At 36.1% G+C, this 26728-nt stretch overlaps 1 protein-coding gene across 12 annotated transcripts in view; it reads left to right on the top strand.

Annotated features, from left to right (window-relative positions):
- CATSPERB (catsper channel auxiliary subunit beta) overlaps positions 1-26728 on the top strand; it is a 236133-nt gene that overhangs the window by 57573 nt on the left and 151832 nt on the right. For all 12 annotated transcript variants that reach the window (XM_077123362.1, XM_077123360.1, XM_077123361.1 and 9 more), the window contains 7 exons: positions 4366-4461; positions 4596-4714; positions 5959-5991; positions 24068-24134; positions 24468-24514; positions 24909-25058; positions 25919-26071. In XM_077123362.1, the coding sequence (XP_076979477.1) occupies positions 4366-4461; positions 4596-4714; positions 5959-5991; positions 24068-24134; positions 24468-24514; positions 24909-25058; positions 25919-26071 (665 nt within the window). The remainder of the gene's footprint in view (positions 1-4365; positions 4462-4595; positions 4715-5958; positions 5992-24067; positions 24135-24467; positions 24515-24908; positions 25059-25918; positions 26072-26728) is intronic.

Below are 26728 nucleotides of genomic sequence, written 5' to 3'. Positions count from 1 at the left end.
GGTGACTTCCCTTGGCTATTAGAATAAAACACAAACTCCTTACACTGGTCTGCAAAGTCCTATAGGAACTGCTCATTTCTTTGACCTTGTATTCTAACACTCTTCCGTTTGTCCACTGTATTTCAGCCCTTTCTGGTCTTCTTTCATTTCTTTTCACATGCCAAACACTTTCCTACATCAGGGGTTTTGTATTGTTCTTTCTGCCTAGACCCCCAATCTTTATATAGCTATCTCCATCTTGTCATTTATATCAAAGTTCAAAAGCCACCTCTTTGGAGAGGTCTTCCATAACCATCCTAACTCAAGTAGCCACTTTTTAAAAACGTTTAAATAACTTCTCATTGCTCTCAGAATAAGGGCTCCTTAACATGGTCCTCAAGGATCTGCATATCTGGCCCATGCTTGTATACCACATCATCCTTTGGCCTTCTGACTTCTGACTCCATTGGCCTTCATTTTTCCCAAGTCTGTGCCATATTTCTGTCCACAACACGTACTTTGCATTGCTGTTTCCTCTGCCTGGAATGTTCTTCTTTCTCCCTAATTTTTCTAGTAATTCTTATTCACTTCCATATTTCAGATTAAGTGGTTTCTCCTCAAAGTATCTTTTTCTGACATGACTAGGGTGAAATTGCTCTCCTATGGACTGTCATAATTCCATATATCTTGACTTTGTAGCACTTCTTACAGTTGAAATTTTTTATTTGTTTAGGAATTTAGAACTATAAACACTAAGAGTACAGGAAACTTGCCTCTTTTTCCTTACCATTTTATCCCCAGCACTCAGCACAGTGACAAATAAAAGATACTCAATAAATATTGTGGAAGGAAGGGAGGAAAGGAAGAAGGAAGGAAGAAAGAAACAAGAAGGGATCTATCCACCCATCTATCTGCCTACTTCTCTAATTCTCTATATATGCATAAAGAGATGATGGATTCGTGTTCATCAGATGTTAATAAAGATCTTGTGAAGCTTATGTAGGTAGTGGAGAAGCTTAGACTATCTATAGGCATGCTTAAGAGTTACTTCTGGAGGACCTCTTTTGTTTCTCAGATGTGGCCTTGGTCTCTCTAAGCCCAACTCTGCAAGTGAAATCATTGCCACACACACACATACACACACCCCGACGTGGGATAAGACATCCAGGGGAGAAAGTCTCGCTGGTGATGTGGGAGATGACTCCCAGGCTGAATCCAGACCTGGCACTGTGAGATCAACATTTACATCCTGAGAAAAAGGGGGGAAGAGAAGTGTAATTAATAAAGTATCAGTGGCAGAGAGAGTTCAAATAGATCGAGAGGCTACTCTGGGGGTTGCTCTTACACAAGCTTCTGTTAGTCCTTGCTACCTATCATAAGCTGCCAACCCCCAACCAGGACCATTCCAGCCAATCCTAAAGAATACCTAGGGCAATATAGAAGATTCCACAAGGGTTCCATGCACTAGAGTAACTTTCCAGAAACCTCCAACCTCCAGATGGGTCCCTGGTCCAGATAAGTCCCAAAACCTAGCCCAGTCTCTCCAGAACATCAGATTGTTCCATCTCCCGAGCCCATATTAGAGACATACCCTTTCAATATGAAAAATTTAGAACTGCCATAGCCCAAATACCCCTAAAAAGAGGGATAGAAAAATCATTATACATAGAAGATAGGATTTAACAAATGAATATGATTGCTGAATCATTAAATTGATATCTTTTTGAGTCTCCAGTATTTTAGAGCAGCTAGAAAAAAAAAAACCTAAAATTGTGAAATTGTAACCCATGTGAAACTCTGAAATACGTTCTACAACTAACTGCGGTGCTGTGTGTTTTGAAATGTATAGCTTTGTTGTACATAATGTTATTTTTCACACACAAAAAAAGGAAAAAAGTTGATTGTGATGATAAAAAAATATTTAAGCCCTCTTGCCTTCTATATTCTGGAACAACTAGAAGGAAAATTATGAGAGCATCATAAGGTAGCCCATGACAAACTCTTGGATCTGTCCAACAAGTGTCACTCTTCACTTGTTGAAGAGTGCTTTGAAAAACTATTGCTTTTTAAATTTTTTTGCTTTGTATATATGTTATACTCTAAATGTTAATAAAGATTATTTCTGGGTTGTTGTAGGGTATGGGGTGATTTCTTTTATTTCCTTTTTTTGTATTTACCTGTATTAAAATTTTATAATGAGTATGCATCTTTTTTAAAAGGATGAAGTCATTCTTTTAAAAATGATTTAAATAAATAATAGTAAATGGATTAGTTAAGTGCACAATGGAAAATATTGCTATCATTTCTACTCTCTGAGTAGAATTACTGCTAAACTTGGCTACAATATATTGCTCGTAACTTTTTAAAAAGATGCTATTAAAGAAATTGAAGTGAATTAAATATATGGCATTCGTTTTTACTGATGTTACAGAATTGAAAAATATTCTATATTAATACCCAATCTGATTTTAATTTCTAAAATAATTGTTAAGTCTGGAATTAATCTCTTTTCTATATAACTGTTCTACCCAGCCTAAGTAAGCTAAAGGTTTTAACATTTTCAGATTTAGTCTGATTTTAAGGTCCTCAGACATTCACTTTCCTGTTAACAGCCTCATATTATTTCAGTCATGGACTTTAGTATTTTTCTTACATTTCTTACCTTCAGTTGGTCCCCTTCAATCCTGGTTTTGTGTCCATTTTGCTATGTCTCCCTGAACCTGGATGTGAATCTTCATGGTGTGTGCCTAAGTTTGGTGACCTTGTTTCTAAACTTAATCTCTTGCCTTGATGATTTAACTATATGCTGTCTTCTGAATAAACCCTGTCATGACATGCTTAGCATAATGACCCTGACCCCCTTTCCTAATATGTTTTGTTATTCTCTGTTTATTAAATATTTAAATTTGTCACACGCAGAACTCTTACCCTCAGTTGAGTGCTGCAAGATACAATATCTATAAATCTTTAATTGGATTTCTCCCTCCCAACCAACTCATATTAACATCAATACAACAGAGCGAACTAGAAATATCTGCTGTTTCTTTGTAACTTTCAAGTATGATCCCTATCTAGCAATACAAATTCACCTTTCTCCCTCTTTCCTCATAAAAAGAAAAGGTAAAAGAAACCTTTTTTTTTAGATACTTCACTACTCTTGGGTTCACATATGCAGTATATTATTAAATTTTTGAAAAACAGAATCAGAAAAATGTCATACATTAATAGAAGTAATTCTACCTTCTAGTAATAGTAAATGTACCCTTTATTTCTAAAGTTAAAAAAAACGGATCCTTTGTCTTAAAGCTGTGTATCAGTTTCTGTAGCCCTGAAATACAATTGAAGTCAGTTTATGATAGAGACTAGCCTGTAACTTAATTTTACTCTAAAAATATTAAACAAAATAAAGCACTTATTTACTGCTTACTTCTCTGTGAAATATTTCTAAACTTTGCAAGGATCTGGTTATGTAATATCATGCTAGCAGTTATACTTAGCCCCAATTAGAATATAGTAAACTGTCATCTGTAGAACTAGATTTAATGCTTAGAGAGACAAAGGTTGTCTCTTTTTTTCTTTGTAGAAGTAAAAGACAATAATAATATTTCCTTTTACATCTTTCCCTACACAGAAAAGAGTTGGGAGTTAAAAATACACTTTATAAAATGGCTATCTTAAAGCTCAACCAATGTGCCACCTTTTCAGGGGTAATAGTTATATCCTGTTGACAAGTCTTCAGATTAATATTGCACGTTTAACAAAAGACTCTTAACGTTCCTAGTTACAGCCAAGGAAATGTGGGGTCAGATAACAAAATCCTCTCAGTATTTCCAAAGTGGTCAGTCCTCTTTTAAGAGATTCTCATGAGGCTATAAAAATTTTTTTCTTTCTTTTAAATCACTAATATTATAGTTAATCAAGCATGTTTCTTCTTCCTTGGGATTTGCACTTTAATTTTCTTCTTTTGAGTTTTAAAAATAACTTCCTTATGCTTACAAAGATATAAAAGAAAATTTTAAAATAATTACATACAACTTGGAAGATATTTTAATCGACAGGATAAATTTAATAATTATAATTTAATTTAATAATTAATAATTTAATGCAATACATTAAAAAGAATTTATTCTAAGGGCACAATATAACCATGTTTTTCTTAGTGGTCAGTCAGATCATTGGCTAAGATCATGTATTGTAGCCTGAAGTGATTTCATCTTTGCAATACTTGGAGAAGTGAGATTCAAATTGAGGGGAGGGACGTTGGGGAAGGGAGGACAATGAATGGGCTGAAAGGTGGAACAGATGCCCCTAAAGACCTAGCACCAAAGACTGAGTTATTAACTTTGTAAATTAAATTGCCTTAATTGTTCTTTTCTTTCATGTTAGGTGTCTACATAGGTCTAAGTTCTTCTGGATTCTGGAAATATGATGATACCATATGGTATAACATGACAAATAACATCTATTCCCAACTTGAAGAAGGTAATTCCTCAAACAATGTCTTCAACTTCAGCATTTCACGTTAATTACTTGACAAATATTTATGAAATCTCTTTACTTTGTTGAGAAGATCAGTTTTTACTTTTAAACTCATGGTATATATTTTTTTCTTTTAGAACAAACAGGGCTTTCAGTGGTGGATCTGGTTTTAACAAATCATTTTTTAGTTATCCTTACCTCTTTGGGTCTTTTTGTAAGTGGAGATCTTCGTTATCCATCAACCTCAGTCATAAGGGTATGTAAAAAGCTTTAGAACTAATAGTTAACCTTAAATATTTTTTCTGTGATATCTAGAAGAAATATATTTATTATGTGTGGTATATATTAGAATTAAAATGCTTCTTTCACTTAAAAAATGTAAAGGCATAATACAACAATTTTTTTCTTTTCTTTGCCTTATAGATTTGGATATATAATTTGGAAGTTATGCTAGTGTAGTTGCTACAGAAATTTATAACAGTTAAAAATACACATGTATAGAAAAATTTATGTATGTATGTATTTATAGCTCTACATGTTCCCAAAATATTTTAAGGTAATTTGCAAAGCTAAATAGAGGATTACAAAGTAAATAAGATAAAAATAAGTATTACAATTGAGACATAGGGAATATAAGCTTAGGTAAGAATACATAATGTGCGAAACATGAAATTATTCATCATCTTGATAATTATATCTCAAAAATGTCATGATATAAATAAGACCAGTAACAAGGATTTAAGAGCATTAGGAGAAAAGATGAGAGGAAACATAGAAGGGACAATTCCATAGGTTGAGAAACAGAATTTCTTATATGTGGTAATTAGCATCTTTCTTCAGGTATATGAATATCCAAAGCTTTCCCTCCTTCCTCACACTTTACGAGAAAATTGCTCCTCAATTAATATATCTAGTTTTTTGTTGTGCTTATCACATAATTTCTGAAGCACAGAGTTGAAGAAACTAACAAGGTTACGTTGATTTACATTTAAAAGCACAGGGAAGTGAACATAAACTGTATACCCTGAGGTCTTAATCTCTGGATTGCACTGGACTGGGCAGAAGAAAGAAAATGACAAAGGAAAACTAGGTGGCAGACCTTGTACTTTCTTTTTTTTTTTTACATGGGCGGGCACCAGGAATCAAACCCCGGTCCTCTGGCATGGTAGGTGAGCATTCTTGCCTGCTGAGTCACCGTGGCCCACCTGGCAGACCTTGTACTTTCTCAAACTTCTGTAACTCCCCTCTTTAAAGCAATAAAAGGTGGGAGTTTTATTTCAAATCCTTGATGGAATAAAGTTAAAGTATAAATAAATAAATAAAATGTGGTGAAACAAGACAAAAAAGTAACTATATTGTGTAAACTATTTTGTGTTTGAGTAGTTCTAACTGCTGTGTTATTAAAAACCCACAATTTCCTTTGGTTTAATATAAATTATTATGGTTTATTATTCCTTCTGATATGCTAGGAAAAATTAAAGTTTCTTTTTTTTCTCCTAGTTTTCAAGAGCAGACTTTTGTGGTTTTGAAAGGGTAAGAAACTTTACATTTCTAAGGGTTAGTTAGAAGGTAGGTGCTTACTTGGTAATTTAAGAGATGAGATGCAAGATAATAATTCATGGGTGGGCCATGGTGGCTCAGCAGGCAGGAATACTTGCCTGTGATGCCAGAGGACCTGGGTTCGATTCCTGGTGCCTGCCCATGTTAAAAAAAAAAAAAAGGTGATAATTCACAATATAGATTAGTCCTGTTACAGTAATAGCCTTTAAAATATAACTAAAAAAAGAGTTTATTTTCAGCAACAATGATCTTCTCTTTTGTGGTAGTGAAAAAGTACCCCTTCTTTTTATGAGTATTCTCGCCTTTTGCTGTGTACCCTTCCCCTTCTGTCCTGATGAACAATTGTGTGCACAAGTGTTAATTCCTTATAAAACTGATACATTCTAGGAGGAGGGATCATTAATTTCTCAGGAAGTCAATGGAACTAACTTACTGTACTAATTAGAGGAAAAGTGATGCAGGAAATTGGGAAGGAAAAATGGGCAAAATTTATTTATATTACAAAGGATAGAGGGGAATAACTGCCAAAATGGAAGTCCAAAGCTGGTTGAACTGTATCATTCAAGAATGAGGGAAAAGAAAAGAAAAGTTCACATATACAGACATTAAAAGAATTTACCACCCAAAGACCCATGAAGGCATGGTGCTCCAGAAGCAATAAACAGAATGTAAGTCCTAAGCACTATGAGAGCAGGAATCTTGTCTGTACTGTTCACTATGGAATCCCAGTGTATAGGATGATGCCTGACATAAGATGGGCATTTAGTAAATATTTGTTGAAAGAATAGACTTGGTGTAAATATTAATAGCTACAAATTTTATGTTGAATAATTGGACGGAACCAAAATTCTAGACAATATAGCAAGGAGAAATGGCTATAGTTTTCAGTGAATAATCACTCCACTAGCCACGGGCCCTGGTGTAGGTCTGTGCTTTCCTGGAAGAAGAGGTGCTTTTTTTTAATTTGCACAAGCGTGCCATCCAATTTAACAATAGCTTTGCTCTGACCTTTTGGTTATTTAAGACCCTCCTTAGGGAGGAGGATCAATATAGTGAATAACTTTAGAATCCATAAGAAAAATTGCATGGTTAAAGAGAAATACACCTAAAGCTTCCAAACTTATCAGAAGAGGAGAAAAAGATTAAGGAATAATCGATCAATTCTACAAAAAGCAAGAAGGGAAGGAAACAGACTCAAAGATAAAAGGATGAAAAACAAACTATAAAGTAAGATGGTAGATATAAATCCAAGTATATCAGCACTTAGAATAAATGTAAATGGGTATTATAGAAAACTAAACAAAATTTAGCTATATGCTAATTACAGGAGACACACCCAAAACTGAATCACTCAAAAAGTTGTAAATTAAAGGGATGGAAGAGATTCTGGGAAGATTATGAACTGAGCTTTGCTCCCTACTCCTCAATGGCTATGAATTTCCATCTCCAGTCTACCTGTCTCTGTTAAGCCAAAAGGCCACAGGCCTGTGGAGTTAGTTGGAGTCTGGAGCTATATGGAATCCCACGGAAGAGACCTGATGTGTATTTCCTCTCCCATGGGTATTGGCAACACAGAGGCACAGGCAGAGGACTAGAATGTGAAGGACCCTCAAGAGAGCTTGGCTTGCAAAGCCCCATGACCTCCAGAGAAAATTTCTATCAGCTCCACTGTGACTCATCCTCTAGAGGGAAGCATTGATTGGATGGATGCATTTTCCCCTTGCCTGCCTGAAGTGAGCAGGTTGAAGGAACCAGAAGTAGAGAAACCTGTTTTTGGTTCTGGTTGAGAATGGGAGCCCAGTGGGTTAGAAGTCATTTTGCCTTCTACCATTCCAGTATTGCCACAATTTGAGGCATTCCAAAAAGCATATCTGAATCTTTTCTCCAAAACAATCTAAGTAGCCCAATATCCTGAGAGAAAAAAACATCATAGGAACAGGACACTTAGTATAGCTGCTGGTGGAGAAGAAAACAACTGAGCAAGAACATTTAATTAATCATTTAACAAATGTTAAATAATCACCTACTGTGTTGTTGCTGTTATTGGCACTGGGATATAGGAAGAAAATAAAAGACTGTCAATGTCCATAAGGACATTTGTACTTTCAAGTACAAAGTAAAAATACCTCTGGGACTAAATACCAAAAATTGCAATTAAATAATGGATAGATTAACTGAAGGACAGAATAGCCACTGTTTAGATGCAAATTAGTAGCACAAAAGAGGAAGAAACTTTTCAGTGTATCTAGTGAAAATAGAAACCAAGAGTGCAAAAATGAGTCTTTGAGGAGAGATTCAGGAGGTCTAAGAAGTGAATGATAGAATTTATGCAAGAAACAAAAAAGGTACAGAGGAGAGGCACTAACAACACAAATGAAAGAAGAAAATTACACTGAAATTAAGAAAGCTCTAAGGCTATATACTGAAAAGATAAACAAAATTCCTGGCAATATTGATGAAAAAATATCTTAATAATATTTCTAAATGTGAAGATTAAAAGGAAAATATTACAAGTTTCCAAACAAAAGAGCAAAAGCAAAATATACCTCACAGGTATTCAACTTAACTTCTACAACAGTAGAAGCTAGAAGACTGTGAAATGAACATTCATTAAGGAAAAAAAAAGGACCAAAGTTCAAGAATCCTATATCCTAAATGAGGAAAATACTCAAGAAAGAACTTTAACAAAATAATAAATGATAAAGGACTTATCTTTCAGTAAAGGGGAAGATAAAGAAGGGAGGCAATAGTTATGAGCGATGTTTGCTCAATTTTATCTAATATTTATGTGTTTTCTATCTATGTAAAACTTCTGGAGTACTAGAGAAAGATTCTTGAAACAGAAGGAAATTAGAATTTTCAACATCTAAAACTTATAATTTTCAAATATGTAAAACATTAACATCATTTAAAAACCCATAGATTTATAAAAGAAATGCACTAAGAAGTCTCACTCCCACCTCTGCATATTCTCACCCTCCTCTTCCCCATCCACTGCAAGCCACCATTTTATTAGTTTCTGTGCTGCTTTGAGATTTTCAGGTACCCCAGAAAAGCCTTGTTCTTCTATTCCTAACTTGATTAGGATTGTTTCTGTGGGGATGTGACACACCCAATTGTGGGTGTGACCTTTTGATTAGAGGGAGATGTGACTTTGTCCATTCAAGGTGGGTCTTGGTTAGTTTACTGGAGTCCTTGAAAGAGCTGATACAGGGAAATGTTTAGAAGAAAGCTTTAAGGTCAGACTTTTGGAAATGCAGAAGCCCCAGGAGACACCAGAAGCTGAGAGCTGACCCAAGTTAGACAGGAACCAGAACCCAGTAGATGTCATCATGTGCCTTTCCATGAGGTGCCAAGCTAGGAGATGAATCCCAGAGTTTTGCCCTGGAGCAGCTAAGTCAGGACTCACAGATGCTTAGAGAGGAAGCCACTGGAATCAGAAGCTGGAAGCAACAGAACTGGGAACAAGGACCAGCAGATGCCAACCACATGCCTTCCCATGTGTCAGACATCAGACTTTCCAGGTGGGTCTTGATTAGATTATTGGAATCCTTTAAAGGGGGAAACACTTTGGAGAGAGTTAGAAATGACAGAAAGGACAGAGCCTAGAGAAATGACAGAAGCCTGAGAACGGACAGAAACTTCACAGCAGAACTGACCCAGATGCAGACACATGGAGAACAGAGATACAGATGTTTGGAGATGCTTGGAGCCCAGCAGATATTGCCATGAGATGTTAAGCAAGACAGAACTGGAGAGAGCCAAGGGAAGCCAAGAGATGAAAACCAGCCCCAGAGAAGCAAAGGGAGGAACAGAGGCTGAAAGCAATGGAGTCCAAGAGCAAGGGACCCGCAGATGCCAGCCATGTGACTTCCCAGCTGACAGAGGTGTTCTATACCCATCAGCCTTTCTTGAGTGAAGGTAACCTCTTGTTGGTGCCATAATTTGAACAACTTTCACTTCCTGAGAAGTGTAAACTTGTAACTTATTAAATTCCCCTTTATAAAAATTCCCCTTTATACTTCTTTATATATAAAAAGTATATATAAACTTATTATATACCCTTTATAAAATGGTATACTGCATTCTGGCAGATAGCAAACTAATAGAGGGCTGATGAAGAAAAAAAGACAATGGAGGCTTTTGGAGTTGGCTGAGCTCAAAATACTGGAAAAGGGCTGTACCCCAAGAAAAGGAGCACATAGAGCCAGGTATCAACTCCAGCTCTTGACTGGTAAAACTTGGGGGCTGGGAACTGGCTATGAAAAGGGATTTCTAAAAAGTATTCTAAGCAGCTCATTTGGCATTTCAATTGTCAGCACTGACTCAGACAAGAGTGGAATTGAGATAGGTTTGAAAGGCAAAGTAACAAGTCAAGTGAATGAGATGATTCCCTAAAGCGTGTCTCTTCCCCAAGAATAGAAGAGGTGGGGCCAAACCCAAGCAGTGGCCCTCCTTCAGAGAATTCAGACACCCAGGGTTGAGAACCACAACAGTCTAAGCTTCCCTTCCACTTCAGCCTCTCTTTCTCAACCACACCCCTGGTAGGGATAGGGGCTGCTGAGAATTAAAGGCACCACACCACTTTATTCCAGTGGAAGTGCCAGGCTACCAAGCCTTTTCCTCCTGAGACCTGGGCCTGCCTTGTCTGGGAAAATCTCATTGAGGTCAATAGTATCTGGAAAGACTCTTCTCAAAAACAAAGTCCCACATAGGCAGGGCAAGAACCAATAAAACAAGAGCTGAAAAATTCTGATCAGTTAAACAAACACTATGCTAGAGGTCTAGAATAAGTTGAGCTGAATGCCAAAGAACAGCTAGAGAACAAAGCCAACCAACAAGAAAACCCTAGGTAAAAGAGTGAAAATGAAGTCCAAAATAAACAAGAAAATCAGATTCCTAGATACCAGTAAAAAATTACAAGTCATACTAGGAAAAATGCAGATATGGCTCAGTCAAAGAAACAAACTAACACTTTAAGCAAGATACAGGAATTGAAACAGCTAATTAAAAGATGCTCAAACAATCTTGAGTTGGTTTTAAATCAATTCAAAAATCAAATCAAGTTGAGAGAAGATATGGCAAAAAAGATGAAGGATATAAAGCAGTCACTGGGCGACCATAAAAAAAGAGCTAGAAATCCTGAAAAAACAAATGGCATGATTTATGAGAATGAGAGGCACAATAGAAGAGATGAAAAACACATTAGAGACTTACAACAGCAGATTTGAAGAGACAGAGGAAAGATTTGTAAACTAGAGGACAGGACATCTGAAATCCTACACACGAAAGAACAGATAGGGAAAGAATGAAAAAATTTGAGTAGGTTCTCAGGGAATTGAATAACAACATGAAACATACAAACATATATGTTATGGGTGTCCCAGAAGGAGAAGTGAAGGAAAAAGTGGGAGAAAGAATAATGGAGGAAATAATCACTGAAAATTTTCCATCTCTTCAGAGACAGAATTACAGATCCAAGAAGCACAACATATCCAAACAGAATGAATCTTAATAGATTCACTCCAAGACACTTGCTAATCAGAATGCCAAATGTCAAAGACAGAATTCTGAAAGCAGCAAGAGAAAAGTGATCCATCACCTAACAAGGGAAGCTCAAAAAGAATATGTTGGATTTCTCAGCAGAAATCATGGGGGTTATAAGGCAGTGGTATGATATATTTCAGATACTGAAAGAGAAAAACTGCCAAACAAGAATTCTATATCCAGCAAAATTGTCCTTCAAATATGAGGGAGAATTTTAAATGTTTTCAGACAAACAGACACTGTGAGAATTTGTGAACAAGAGACATGCTCTAAGAGAAATACTAAATGGATAATTATAGGCAGATAGGAAAAGACAGGATAGAGAGGTATGAGAAGTCTGGAGAAGAGTGTAGAAATGAAGACTATCAATAGGGTGAAAAGAGAAAAAAATCTACCTGAGAATAAAGTCATGATGCCTGCAACAATCTGGATAAACCTTGAGGACATTATGTTGAGTGAGATTAGCCAGAAACAAAAGAAAAAATACTGTATGGTCTCAAATCTGAACTAACATTAATGAGCAAACTTTGAAAGTTAAAGTTGAGAACACAGGTTATCAGGAGATAGAAAGAGGGTAGAGATTGTGCATTGGATGTTGTAGGAATACAGAATGTTCAACAGGATTGATTGTAAAGATCCAGAATTGGATAGCACAATACTGTCTGGTGGTAGCACAACATTGTAAGTAACTAAACAATGCTGAGTATGAGTATTGTTGAAAGAGGAAGGCTAGGAGAATGCATGATGCCAGAAGGAAAGATAGAAGATAAAGACTGAAACTTTATAACCTAGAGTGGACAATGATGGTGAACAAATGTACAAATATAAGAATGCTTTTACATAAGGGAGAACAAATGAATGTCAGTAGGGCAAAGTATTGAGAATGGAATGGTATATGGAAAAAAGTACATTCAATGCAAACTAGAGCATATAGTTATCAGTAAAATATTTTACAATATCAATATTGTAAAATACTTCTCTTAAATGTAACAAAGGCAAAATGCCAAAATTAAATGTAAAGAAGAGGAGGATATAAGGAATAGGTATGGGATTATTGGTGTTGTTGTTTCTCCTTTTTATTTTATTTTACTTTATTTATTTTTATTTCCTCTTCTTTTTCTGTGGAAGAAGTGGAAATGTCCTCATATAGATTACAGTGGTGAATCCATAACTATGTGATTATACTGAGAACCATTGCTCACTTAGGATGGATTGTATGGTGTGTGAATAAAACTGTTTTAAAAATATGCAGAAAAATACAAGTACTAGAGAAAATATGGAGAGAGATGGACCTGTTCACTGTTGGTAGGAAGTAGAACAGCGTAGCCCCTCTGGAGGGCAGTGTGGTGGTTCCACAGTGTAGGCTTAATTAGGCATATACTTGGAAGAACTGAAAGCAGAGACACAAATGGACATTTGCACACTGGTGTTTATGGTGGCAGTATTCATGATTTGCAGTGGATGGAGGTGGCCTAAAGGTACACTGACAAACAAAAGGGTGAACTGTGGTGTATACATACAATGGAACATTGAGCAGCTACAAGAAGGAAGGAGGTGAGGCATGCAACTAGGTGAATGACCTTTGAGGAAAGTATATTGAGTAAAATAAACCAGAAGCAAAAAGACAGATATTATAATGCCTAACAAATACATACTAACTATAGTGTGCAAACTCTGAAATTTGAGTTAGAGGGCATAGATTATCAGGAGAAACTTATTGTAAAGGTTCCAAGACTGCAAGATCTTAAGAAGTCACATCTATTCCTGAATTGTAACAGTTATTTCTAAATTTTGAGATGCTGAGCTCTTTGTGTATAGCCTGGTCATTCCCTGAAACTTCAGGTATCTATATATCTGAGACTCAGAACTAGAGTTCTACAGATATGAAAGACAGCGTCACCCCCATACTGCAGCTGTTTAAAAAGCTGAAAAAAGAGATGGGACTTCATTTAGAGATGTGAAGCTGATCTGGTTAGGACTTAGGTAAATCAGAATACAAGATAAAGGATGATATTAACTGTATTTTGAAATCTCAACTTCTGAGTGAAACCAAAGCAAGAGATGTTTGTTTGGTACAAAATTTATATTTTCTGTAACACAATATCTAATTGAACTTGTATGGTCCATTTATTTGAACACCGTAATTAAATGGAATCTTGAATAGGAAGTGAGATCTTGATGGTTTGTACAGGTTACTGTGATGCCCCAATACATCCCAAAATAATCTGATTGGAAGATAGAGTATTTACAAAGTCCTATTCAGGGACTGGGGGGGAAATGTGGAAATGTTAAACTTCCCCATCTGAGGAAGACCTGATATTCTTGCAAGCATTGGGGATTACCAATTTAATAAGCCAAGCACTCAATGTTGGGGCCTACCCTTATGAAAGTTATTCCCGCAAAGGAAAAGCTAAGACTACTTATAATTATGCCTAAGAGTCATCCCTAGAGAACCTCTTTTGTTGCTCAGATGTTGCCTCTTTCTCTAAGCCAACTCTGCAGAGAAACTCACTGCCCTCCCCCACCCCCACCCCCACTACATGGGACATGACTCCTATGAGTATAAATCTCCCTGGCAACATGGGACCTGACTCCTAGGGATGAGCTTGGCCCTGGCATCACGAGATTGAGAAAGACTTCTTGAGCAAAAGGGGGAGAGAAATGAAACAAAATAAAGTTTCAGTGGCTGAGAGATTTCAAATAGGGTACAGAGGTCATTCTAGAGGTTATTCTTATGCATTATATGATATCTCTTTTCAGGTTTGGGTGTATTACAGTAGTTATAAGGAAATGCCTGAAACTATTGAACTGTAATCCATTCATTTAAATGGAACTGTAATCCATTCATTTAAAATGAATGTATAGCTATATAGCTTTTATCATGTGACCATGTGATTCTGAAAATCTTATGACTGACAGTCCCTTTATCCAGTATATGGACAGAAGAATAAGAAAACAAAGACAAAAAATAGATAAGTAATAGGGGGGATGGGGGGATGAGATGTTCTGGGTGTTCTTTTTTACTTTTACTTTTATTTTATTCTTATTTTTATAGTTTTAATCCTAATCTCATTTTGTAAAGGCAGCTGTTTCTTCTAATCCCTATTCAGTACTGTACACTTAAAACTTTAATTAGATCATCTCTCTGGAGATGTGACACAATCATGAGTGGTTGTTAAACTGAATTAGGTGGAGATGTGTCTCCACCCATTCCAGATGGGTTTTGAGTAGTTTATTGGAATCCTATAAAAGAGGAAACATTTTAGAGAAAGGAGGAGAATCAGAGTGAGCAGAGAAGAACAACATAACCACAAGAAGCAGAGAGAACCAGCCAGTGACCTTTGGAGATGAAGAAGGAAAATGCTTCCTGGGGAGCTTCATGAAATGGGAAGCCAGGAAAGAAAGACAGCAGATGATGCCATGTTTGCCATATGCCCTTCCAGTTGAGAGAGAAACCCTGACTGTGTTCACCATATGCCTTCTCACTTAAGTAAGAAACCCTGAACTTCATTGGCCTTCTTGAACCAAGGTATCTCTCCCTGGATGCCTTTGGTTGGACAATTCCATAGACTTGTTTTAAATGGGACATTTTCTCAGCCTTAGAACTGTAAACTAAAACTCATTAAATTCCCCTTTTTAAAAGCCATTCTGTTTCTGGTATATTGCATTCCAGCAGCTAGCAAACTAGAACAGCTATGTTAGGAAAGTTTACTGCCATTATTACTTTGATTATTCCTTCTACCCCTTTCTCTCTTTCTTCATAATATGCATATTGGTATGCTTGATGGTGTCTCACAGATCTCCTAGGCTGTGTCCACTTGAAATATTTTTTGTTTGTTTCTTTACCTCTGCTTGAATTATTTCAATTGTCTTGTGTTCAAGTTTATTGATTTGTTCTTCTCCCAGATCTCATCTGCTGTTGAAAACCCTCTAGACAATTTTTCTTTTCAGTTATTTGTGTGGTCCTTAACTCCAGTATTTCTATTTGATTCCTTTTTAAATTTTCCATCTCTTTATTGATATTTTCATATTCATCATTTTCCTAATTCCATTAGTTTCTTCTCTGTGTCTTCTTTTCTCTCCTTGAACATATTGAGGATCATATTTTTAAAGTCTTTGGTATGACCAAAGTCTATTCTTCTTCATTGATCGTTTCTGGAATTTTATCCTGTTCCTTTGGATGAGCCATTATTTCTTGTTTCTTTGTCTTGTAATCTTTTGTTGCATACTGTACATCTCAATATTTTCAAGTGTTAACTCTGGGATTTAGTCCCTGAGTTCTATGGTCCTTAAGTTTGTATACTATTAGTTATATGACAGAGATTTCTTTGAGTGCCAGGAGCTAACAAAAAACGAGCAAAGCAAATCAAGAAACACCTTTCACAGTCATTGCAAATTGACTCTGTGTTGGCTGGTGCTTTCCTTCAGAGATTAGCCCTCTTTGAATATCAGCCTGAGGCAAAAGTGAAGTGCTGTGTCCTCTCTGTCTTCTCTGAGCTTGTTTCTGACTCTGGCCTCTTACTTGTTCCTGGTCTTAGAAATTTCTCCAATTATAGGAATTCCATTGCCCCTTCTACTCTACTCCCAATGAGATATACCACCCCTTCTCAGTGCTTATCTTATTTCCTAAATCAGGTAACATTTTGCCCCAGGCCACTTTGATTTCATTGTCTCTTACATGGCTTTAACTGGCCACAAGTTGCTTCTGCCTACAGGTCAAATCTGGGGTAGGCAAGCCAGAGATGAGTTTTCTGGTTCAATTTTCAGGCTGTTGCCTGATAGATTGGCACTAACATACAGGCATCCCAGTATACTCATAGGGGTTATTTTGCTCCTTCCAGAACAGGGTCAGGGACCCACAATGGGAATGCAGGCTGGCTCCATACCACACTAGGGGGGAAGTAAGAGAGAGACTGGCAAGGGCACCATGAACTTTTCTTATTACTTTTAAAGCTGTATTTTCTTGATTCAGACCTTCTCAATTACTGCAACTCTGTTCTCCAGAGTTTTGAGGAAAATGGCCCTGCCAGTTTTTGCCTGTTACTCAAAGATTCTGTGGAGGAAATAGCATTCTGTGGGGAAATGAACAGACTTAAAAAGTTTTTATTCACAGAATATACAGATTTGTATTATTTGTCTATATAAATGCAAGAAGGCATCCCTTATGTCGCTCAATAATTTAAAAGTAAGAATCTTCTTAAAATAAGATTATATCAAACTTTTACATATTATTTACTATCCAAATATACAATCTCACCTTCTTTAAAGTTCTTCTCTGTGATGGTTTGAAACTGTTTTGTACCCCAGAAAATCAGGTACTTAAAGCTAATCCTTTCCTGCGGGTGCAGATCCATTGTAAGGAGAATCTTTTGGTGCTAGGATCTTGACTTAAGATGTGACTCCGGCCGGCGACCCTCCCTGCGTTTGGAACCCCGGGCCGGCTGGCATTCTTCCAAGACGCTTCGGTTGCCGAACCTCCCCTACGGCGAGAGTTTTCCAGAGTTGAGGGACCCACAGCAACTTTCGCTGGTGGAACCCACAGACAGGCGTGTGCCACGAGCGCCACCTACTGGGCAGGATAGGAAGAACAGAACCCAGAGATTGCGCAGAAAAATCTTTCAACCTGTGGGGTCGAACACCCGGGGAAATCTGACTAAATGCCCAGACGCCAGCAGAAGATAACGGATCACGCTCAGAAAATTGAACATATGGCCCAGTCAAACGAAGAAACCAATAGTTCAAATGAGATACAGGAGCTGAAACAACTAATGCTGAATATACGAACAGAAATGGAAAACCTCTTCAAAAACGAAATCGATAAATTGAGGGAGGACATGAAGAAGACATGGGCTGAACATAAAGAAGAAATAGAAAAACTGAAAAAACAAATCACAGAACTTATGGAAGTGAAAGATAAAGTAGAAAAGATGGAAAAAACAATGGATACCTACAATGACAGATTTAAAGAAACAGAAGATAGAATTAGTGATTTGGAGGATGAAACATCTGAATTCCAAAAAGAAACAGAAACTATCCGGAAAAGAATGGAAAAATTTGAACAAGGTATCAGGGAACTCAAGGACAATGTGAACCGTACAAATATACGTGTAGTGGGTATCCCAGAAGGAGAAGAGAAGGGAAAAGGAGGAGAAAAACTAATGGAAGAAATTATCACTGAAAATTTCCCAACTCTTATGAAAGACCTAAAATTACAGATCCAAGAAGTGCAGCGCACCCCAAAGAGATTGGACACAAATAGGCGTTCCCCAAGACACTTACTAGTTAGAATGTCAGAGGTCAAAGAGAAAGAGAGGATCTTGAAGGCAGCGAGAGAAAAACAATCCGTCACATACAAGGGAAACCCAATAAGACTATGTGTAGATTTCTCAGCAGAAACCATGGAAGCTAGAAGACAGTGGGATGATATATTTAAGCTACTAAAAGAGAAAAACTGCCAACCAAGACTCCTATATCCAGCAAAATTGTCCTTCAAAAATGAGGGAGAAATTAAAACATTCTCAGACAAAAAGTCACTGAGAGAATTTGTGACCAAGAGACCAGCTCTGCAAGAAATACTAAAGGAAGCACTAGAGTCAGATACAAAAAGACAGAAGAGAGAGACATGGAGAAAAGTGTAGAAAGAAGGAAAGTCAGATATGATATATATAATACAAAAGGCAAAATGGTAGAGGAAAATATTATCCAAACAGTAATAACTCTAAATGTCAATGGACTGAATTCCCCAATTAAAAGACATAGACTGGCAGAATGGATTAAAAAACAGGATCCTTCTATATGCTGTCTACAGGAAACACATCTTAGACCCAAAGATAAATATAGGTTGAAAGTGAAAGGTTGGGAAAAGATATTTCATGCAAACAACAACCAGAAAAGAGCAGGAGTGGCTATACTAATATCCAACAAATTAGACTTCAAATGTAAAACAGTTAAAAGAGACAAAGAAGGACACTATATACTATTAAAAGGAACAATTAAGCAAGAAGACATAACAATCATAAATATTTATGCACCGAACCAGAATGCCCCAAAATACGTGAGGAATACACTGCAAACACTGAAGAGGGAAATAGACACATATACCATAATAGTTGGAGACTTCAATTCACCACTCTCATCAATGGACAGAACATCTACACAGAGGATCAATAAAGAAATAGAGAACCTGAATATTACTATAAATGAACTTGACTTAACAGACATTTATAGGACATTACATCCCACAACAGCAGGATACACCTTTTTTTCAAGTGCTCATGGATCATTCTCAAAGATAGACCATATGCTGGGTCACAAAGCAAGTCTTAACAAATTCAAAAATATTGAAATCATACACAACACTTTCTCGGATCATAAAGGAATGAAGTTGGAAATCAATAATAGGCGGAGGGCCAGAAAATTCATAAATACATGGAGGCTCAACAACACACTCTTAAACAACAAGTGGGTCAAAGAAGAAATTGCAAGAGAAATTAGTAAATACCTAGAGACAAATGAAAATGAAGACACAACATATCAAAACTTATGGGACGCAGCAAAGGCAGTGCTAAGAGGGAAATTTATTGCCCTAAATGCCTTTATCAGAAAAGAAGAAAAGGCAAAAAGGCAGGAATTAACTGTCCACTTGGAAGAACTGGAGAAAGAACAGCAAACTAATCCCAAAGCAAGCAAAAGGAAAGAAATAACAAAGATTAGAGCAGAAATCAATGAAATTGAAAACATGAAAACAATAGAGAAAATCAATAAGACCAGAAGTTGGTTCTATGAGAAAATCAACAAGATTGATGGGCCCTTAGCAAGATTGACAAAAAGAAGAAGAGAGAGGATGCAAATAAATAAGATTAGAAATGAAAGAGGAGACATAACTACTGACCTCACAGAAATAAAGGAGGTAATAACAGGATACTATGAACAACTTTACGCTAATAAATACAACAATTTAGAAGAAATGGACAGGTTCCTGGAAAGACATGAACAACCAACTTTGACTCAAGAAGAAATAGACGACCTCAACAAACCAATCACAAGTAAAGAGATTGAATTAGTTATTCAAAAGCTCCCTAAAAAGAAAAGTCCAGGACCAGACGGCTTCACATGTGAATTCTATCAAACATTCCAGAAAGAATTAGTACCTACTCTCCTCAAACTCTTCAACATAATCGAAGTGGAGGGAAAACTACCTAATTCATTCTATGACGCCAACATCACCCTCATACCAAAACCAGGCAAAGATATTACAAAAAAAGAAAACTACAGACCAATCTCTCTAATGAATACAGATGCAAAAATCCTCAATAAAATTCTAGCAAATCGTATCCAACAACACATTAAAAGAATTATACATCGTGACCAAGTAGGATTCATCCCAGGTATGCAAGGATGGTTCAACATAAGAAAATCGATTAATGTAATACACCATATCAACAAATCAAAGCAGAAAAATCACATGATCATCTCAATTGATGCAGAGAAGGCATTTGACAAGATTCAACATCCTTTCCTGCTGAAAACACTTCAAAAGATAGGAATACAAGGGAACTTCCTTAAAATGATAGAGGGAATATATGAAAAACCCACAGCTAATATCATCCTCAATGGGGAAAAATTGAAAACTTTCCCCCTAAGATCAGGAACAAGACAAGGATGTCCACTATCACCACTATTATTCAACATTGTCTTGGAAGTTCTAGCCAGAGCAATTAGGCAAGAAAAAGAAATACAAGGCATCAAAATTGGAAAGGAAGAAGTAAAACTATCACTGTTTGCAGACGATATGATACTATATGTAGAAAACCCAGAAAAATCCACAACAAAATTACTAGAGCTAATAAATGAGTACAGCAAAGTAGCAGGCTACAAGATCAACATTCAAAAATCTGTAGCATTTCTATACACTAGTAATGAACAAGCTGAGGCGGAAATCAAGAAACGAATCCCATTTACAATCGCAACTAAAAGAATAAAATACCTAGGAATAAATTTAACCAAAGAGACAAAAAACCTATATAAAGAAAACTACAAAAAACTGTTAAAAGAAATCACAGAAGACCTAAATAGATGGAAGGGCATACCGTGTTCATGGATTGGAAGACTAATATAGTTAAGATGTCAATCCTACCTAAATTGATTTACAGATTCAATGCAATACCAATCAAAATCCCAACAACTTATTTTTCAGAAATAGAAAAACCAATAAGCAAATTTATCTGGAAGGGCAGGGTGCCCCGAATTGCTAAAAACATCTTGAGGAAAAAAAACGAAGCTGGAGGTCTCGCGCTGCCTGACTTTAAGGCATATTATGAAGCCACAGTGGTCAAAACAGCATGGTATTGGCATAAAGATAGATATATCGACCAATGGAATCGAATAGAGTGCTCAGATATAGACCCTCTCATCTATGGACATTTGATCTTTGATAAGGCAGTCAAGCCAACTCACCTGGGACAGAGCAGTCTCTTCAATAAATGGTGCCTAGAGAACTGGATATCCATATGCAAAAGAATGAAAAAAGACCCATCTCTCACACCCTATACAAAAGTTAACTCAAAATGGATCAAAGATCTAAACATTAGGTCTAAGACCATAAAACAGATAGAGGAAAATGTTGGGAGACATCTTATGGATCTTACAACTGGAGGTGGTTTTATGGACCTTAAACCTAAAGCAAGAACACTGAAGAAGGAAATAAATAAATGGGAGCTCCTCAAAATTAAACACTTTTGTGCATCAGAGAACTTCATCAAGAAAGTAGAAAGACAGCCTACACAATGGGAGACAATATTTGGAAACGACATATCAGATAAAGGTCTAGTATCCAGAATTTATAAAGAGATTATTCAACTCAACAACAAAAAGACAGCCAACCCAATTACAAAATGGGAAAAAGACTTAAACAGACACCTACCAGAAGAAGAAATACGGATGGCCAAGAGGCACATGAAGAGATGCTCAATGTCCCTGGCCATTAGAGAAATGCAAATCAAAACCACAATGAGATATCATCTCACACCCACCAGAATGGCCATTATCAACAAAACAGAAAATGACAAGTGCTGGAGAGGATGCGGAGAAAGAGGCACACTTATCCACTGTTGGTGGGAATGTCAAAGGGTGCAACCACTGTGGAAGGCAGTTTGGCGGTTCCTCAAAAAGCTGAATATAGAATTGCCATACGACCCAGCAATACCATTGCTAGGTATCTACTCAAAGGACTTAAGGGCAAAGACACAAACGGACATTTGCACACCAATGTTTATAGCAGCGTTATTTACAATTGCAAAGAGATGGAAACAACCAAAATCTCCATCAACAGAAGAGTGGCTAAACAAACTGTGGTATATACATACGATGGAATATTATGCAGCTTTAAGACAAGATAAACTTATGAACCATGTAATAACATGGATGGACCTAGAGAATATTATGCTGAGTGAATCCAGCCAAAAACTAAAGGACAAATACTGTATGGTCCCACTGATGTGAACGGACATTCGAGAATAAACTTGAAATATGTCATTGGTAACAGAGTTCAGCAGGAGTTAGAAACAGGGTAAGACAATGGGTAATTGAAGCTGAAGGGATACAGACTGTGCAACAGGACTAGATACAAAAACTCAAAAATGGACAGCACAATAATACCTAATTGTAAAGTAATCATGTTAAAATACTGAATGAAGCTGCATCTGAGCTATAGGGTTTTTTTTGTTTTTGTTTGCTTGTTGGTTTGTTTGTTGTTGTTGTTTTTTACTATTACTACTACTTTTATTTCTTTTCTTTATATTAACATTTTATATCTTTTTCTGTTGTGTTGCTAGTTCCTCTAAACCGATGCAAATGTACTAAGAAACAATGATCATGCATCTATGTGATGATGTTAAGAATTACTGAGTGCATATGTAGAATGGTATGATTTCTAAATGTTGTGTTAATTTCTTTTTTTTTTCTTTCCGTTAATAAAAAAAAAAAAAAAAAAAAAAGATGTGACTCACCTCATTCAGGGTGTGTTTTAATCCCCTTACTGGATCCTTTATGAGAAAATGAAATTTAACCCCACAGAGAGAAGTCTCCCAGAAGCCAGAAGCTGAAAGCGATAAAACCTGAAGAGAAGGGGAGACCAACAGTTGTCTCCATGTGAGTTCAGGGTCACCAGCAGCTAGTCTTCAGGGAGAAAGTATCACCTAATGGTGCCTTGATTTGGACCTGTTCATGGTCCCAAAACTTTAAGCTTCTAAGTTAAAATAAATGCCCATTGTTAAAAGCTGACCAATTTCTGGTATATTGCATTTTGGAAGCCTAGCAGACAAAACATTCTTATAACCAACTTTCAAACCCTAAACTTTTATGAAGTTTTCCATACTTATAACTAGTATTTAAAAACCATACCCTCAGTTTAGATGGTGCTATGACTTCCAAACCTTCTTCTAGGAGTATGGTTGTAAAGTCCAAGGTTATTGTACAAAATCTTCTATGCTAGAGATAGTTTCCTTGGATGCTGGATTCTAAACCTCTTCAGAGAAGTCCAGGGTACAGGGAGCATATCCCAGATTAATCTGTCTTGGATTCTTAGAAGGTCTTGGGAATTTGGGAGATCCTGAAAATGATAGAGACACTTTTATGGTTCTACTGAGGCTGGCTGGAAAGGTCAGGAAGGCCTCTCCAGAGACAATGCTCATTAAAACAGACATTTTGTAATGTTTACTCTTCTGGAAACACTTGGCTAAGTAATAATAAGAAAAGTTTTTAGATAATATTATTTAGTAAGAGAGCACACTTTCTCTGCCAAGTACTATGCTAAACGTATGTTATCTCATTCTGCCTTCTCTGTAACTGCTGTTGTTCTGGATCACAAATCAGGAAACAAGAGATGAAGAAATATGAGACAGTATTCCCTGTAAGTGCGTTTATTTTTGGGGGGAGATTGAATTGATTGGTCCCTCGTGGACCCTCGTGGTACCATATTTCATCAACTCTAATATGTCTTTGATTTTAAGATGCTTTATGATATGAAATACTAAGAAAGAAGAAAAAAAACTGCCAAATAAAACTCTGACACATCCCAATTAAAAAAATGTTCAAATGTGAAAGCTGTGTACAAAATACAATAATTCTGTTGTTTTTTGCTGCTAGAAGGCTCTCAATCCTAGTTGCAGCTAATGAGGAATAAAAGATAAACATGAGAACATTATAGCTGTGAAAGGCTAGGGACTCCTGATGTCTTTAGAAAGAAGTTTCATAAATAGGGGTATATCTGTGATATACACTAATAACATGTGACACCTGTTTTTATTTTCTCCTTGTGTACTGTTTAAAATGTGTATTCTTGTTTCTTTTCCTTATTCTACAACCTTGTATTTTTATTTGCATATAATTTGTCTCTATTTGCCTCACATTCTTGAACTAGCAAATTTTAAAATTTTTAAATGTTTTTTTGTGTCTTAAGTCTATATATTGCCTAATTGATATTTTTGTTTATTTATTTTTATAGGTTGACTACATCAAAGGAAAATTGTGGTATAATGAAAAATGTTTTGCCAACAGAGAACGCTTTGAGGGTAAATTTTAGTTAAAGCTATATTAACAGGCTTTTTTCAACATAAGTAACATATAGATTAAATAAAATTATATAAACTTAGAATAGAATAAAATGTAAATATAACTTCATTTTGTAGTAGAAGTTAATGACCTAAAACTTAAAAAGTTGTAATTTAAATCACAAATAGGCACATCCTATTATAACTGCAAGAAAATTGTATTCAAGTATAAATTAATCATTGGTATATAACTTCAAGTACTTTTATTTCTGAACACTATTTCATTAATACTAATCTGTCTAGTTTTACAAGTATAGATGCTACTTGTAATTTCTGTACCTTTATGTTTTATAGTTGACTATGTTACTATCACATTTGACAGAAACAAGACTCTGAGTGAGGTATAGTATTGAATATTTTAAAAGGTAAGAAATTTGGTTGTATGAATTATGGATTGCTATTAGTCTAAAAATGGCATCTACAGACTGAAAGACTTAACAATCACTCTTTGCTTCTAATGGTGTCTGTACTTGTGCTTAATGGAAGTTACCTTATTATTTTAAATCTGGGCCTACACAGTGATGCCAGAAAAACAATCCATACCAGAAATAGATGCTTTGGAGTGCTTTCTGAGCTCATACCTCCCAAAAGAGACAGGCAGCTATTAGAGATTTTAAAATATGATTTGTGATCAATCAGGGCAACACAATGGTTCATTAGTTTATTTGCCTGAAACCACTAATTAGTATTTATATTTCAAAAAATGGCATTGACTTTTTCTTTTTCTTTTTGAAGGCAAGCTCTTGTTTTTATAGTAGCGAACCGTTCCTTGAATGGTTACCTTGCATACCTCATATTTTAAAACTGAGAAGTGCTCCTCTAAGTGTGATAGCGTTTCTTGTTGACCAAGAGCATGGTGTTGGAGTTTGCCTTCTCCATAACCAGGTAAACCTTATATCCCAGAGGTGATTGCTCTGCACACTAAATCCTACAACAATGAAAATTTACCTTAGCAAAAGTTATTTCCAAGTTCTAATAATTGTCTTTGGCAAGTGGACCTGATTAATAATCACAAAATTGTGATTATTAATATAGATTAAGATATTTTAGAGATTTCATACCTCTGATTATCATTGTTTGATGAAAATGGAAAATATAATGTTGTTTGCATAGTGATAATTCTCCAGGAGAATATGAACTGAGTTTGGTCTTTATAAATTTAAGGCTCAATAAAGTGGTTAGTTTAAATGATTTAAAAAAAAATGGAACTAATTGCCAAAGATCTATATTTTCTATTCCAAAGATTCTTAACCCTAGCTGTTAATTAGAATTATTTTTAAAGCCATTAAAAATACAAAAATTTAGCGCTCACACTCAAGATCATGATCAAAGAGGACTGGGGTGAGGCCCAGGTATTATTTTTATTATTTTAAAATAATAATTTGGCATGATAGTTCCTAGGATAAGCACTAGAGTGTGCCTGCTGAGTTTAAATACTGGCTGTATCTTGAATCTATGTGTACCATTTACTGTGGAACTTTGGACAAATTATTTAATCTCCTAAACTTCACTTTCAAAACCATAAAATGGATGCGGGGGAGATAAGTAGGGAGCAGAGTAAAGAGGTATCAATGATGATTGTTCATCCTTCCAGCTCTATGTTGGTTAATATAGAGCCTATCTTAAATAAAACCCAAGTGAATTTGTTCATGTGCTATTAATAAAAAATTGAACATGTGCTATTAATACTACCACTACTAATACTAATAATATGACCTGTTTGTGCTTTGTTTACCTATTTTTAGAAAAAAACCTTGGCCTCTGTGGACATCTTAAAAAGTAATCAACAAAATTTACAACACAAATTTCCAGTTTTTACCTTTCCTTCATCATTCTCCATTCCGCTTGGAATGGTATTCCATCCGCGAAGTCATTTTCTGTATGCTTATGGTAATCAGGTGTGTACACATCGGATTTCACATTCTGATATAGATGTAAACCATTCACATGCTTTATGATAAGTGTTTGTACATAAGTAAAACCCTCTTTGATTATCAGGGAAGTGGAAGTGGGCAATAGTTATTGCGTATTTTGTGTGCTAACCTCAGTGTCTGCCCGTCTTTGCCTTTGCAGTTAGTTCACTAGCTATAAAGATGAGTCATGGGTACACAATAGTTACCTTAAATTTTGCCAATTTGACTACATCCCTACCTACTCTGAATGACCTGGATTTTGCCATTAACACATTAGAGAGTTTCTAGCATTTAACATTTGTCTTTTCCTATCTGACTTTGTCTAAGCTTGGCTTTTTTTAACTGTTGGTTTTTAAGCTTCTTCTGATAGCATTCTCCATTCTCTGACCTCACCTTCAGTCAGTTAATTCTGTATCCGTAATCTGAAAGCATGGCAAATGAGTGGTTATACCATCATGGGGTGTCAGTAAAGGGCACAATATATAAAACATTAAGTGAAATTCAGAACCTAGAAAACACTGCATTAACTTCCAATGATGGCAACCAACTCCCTTTCTCAGCAGTGTTTCTCAAGCACCCCTATTCTATGCAAATTTGGATATTTGTGATGATGATATTCCCAGTTCCTAGATCTACTTAAAA

Source organism: Tamandua tetradactyla, chromosome 12 (genome assembly GCF_023851605.1).
Source record: "Tamandua tetradactyla isolate mTamTet1 chromosome 12, mTamTet1.pri, whole genome shotgun sequence".
In the NCBI taxonomy this organism is placed as follows: Eukaryota; Metazoa; Chordata; class Mammalia; order Pilosa; family Myrmecophagidae; genus Tamandua; species Tamandua tetradactyla.
Note: the sequence above shows the minus strand (reverse complement) of the source record. Positions and strands in the feature narration are given on the sequence as shown.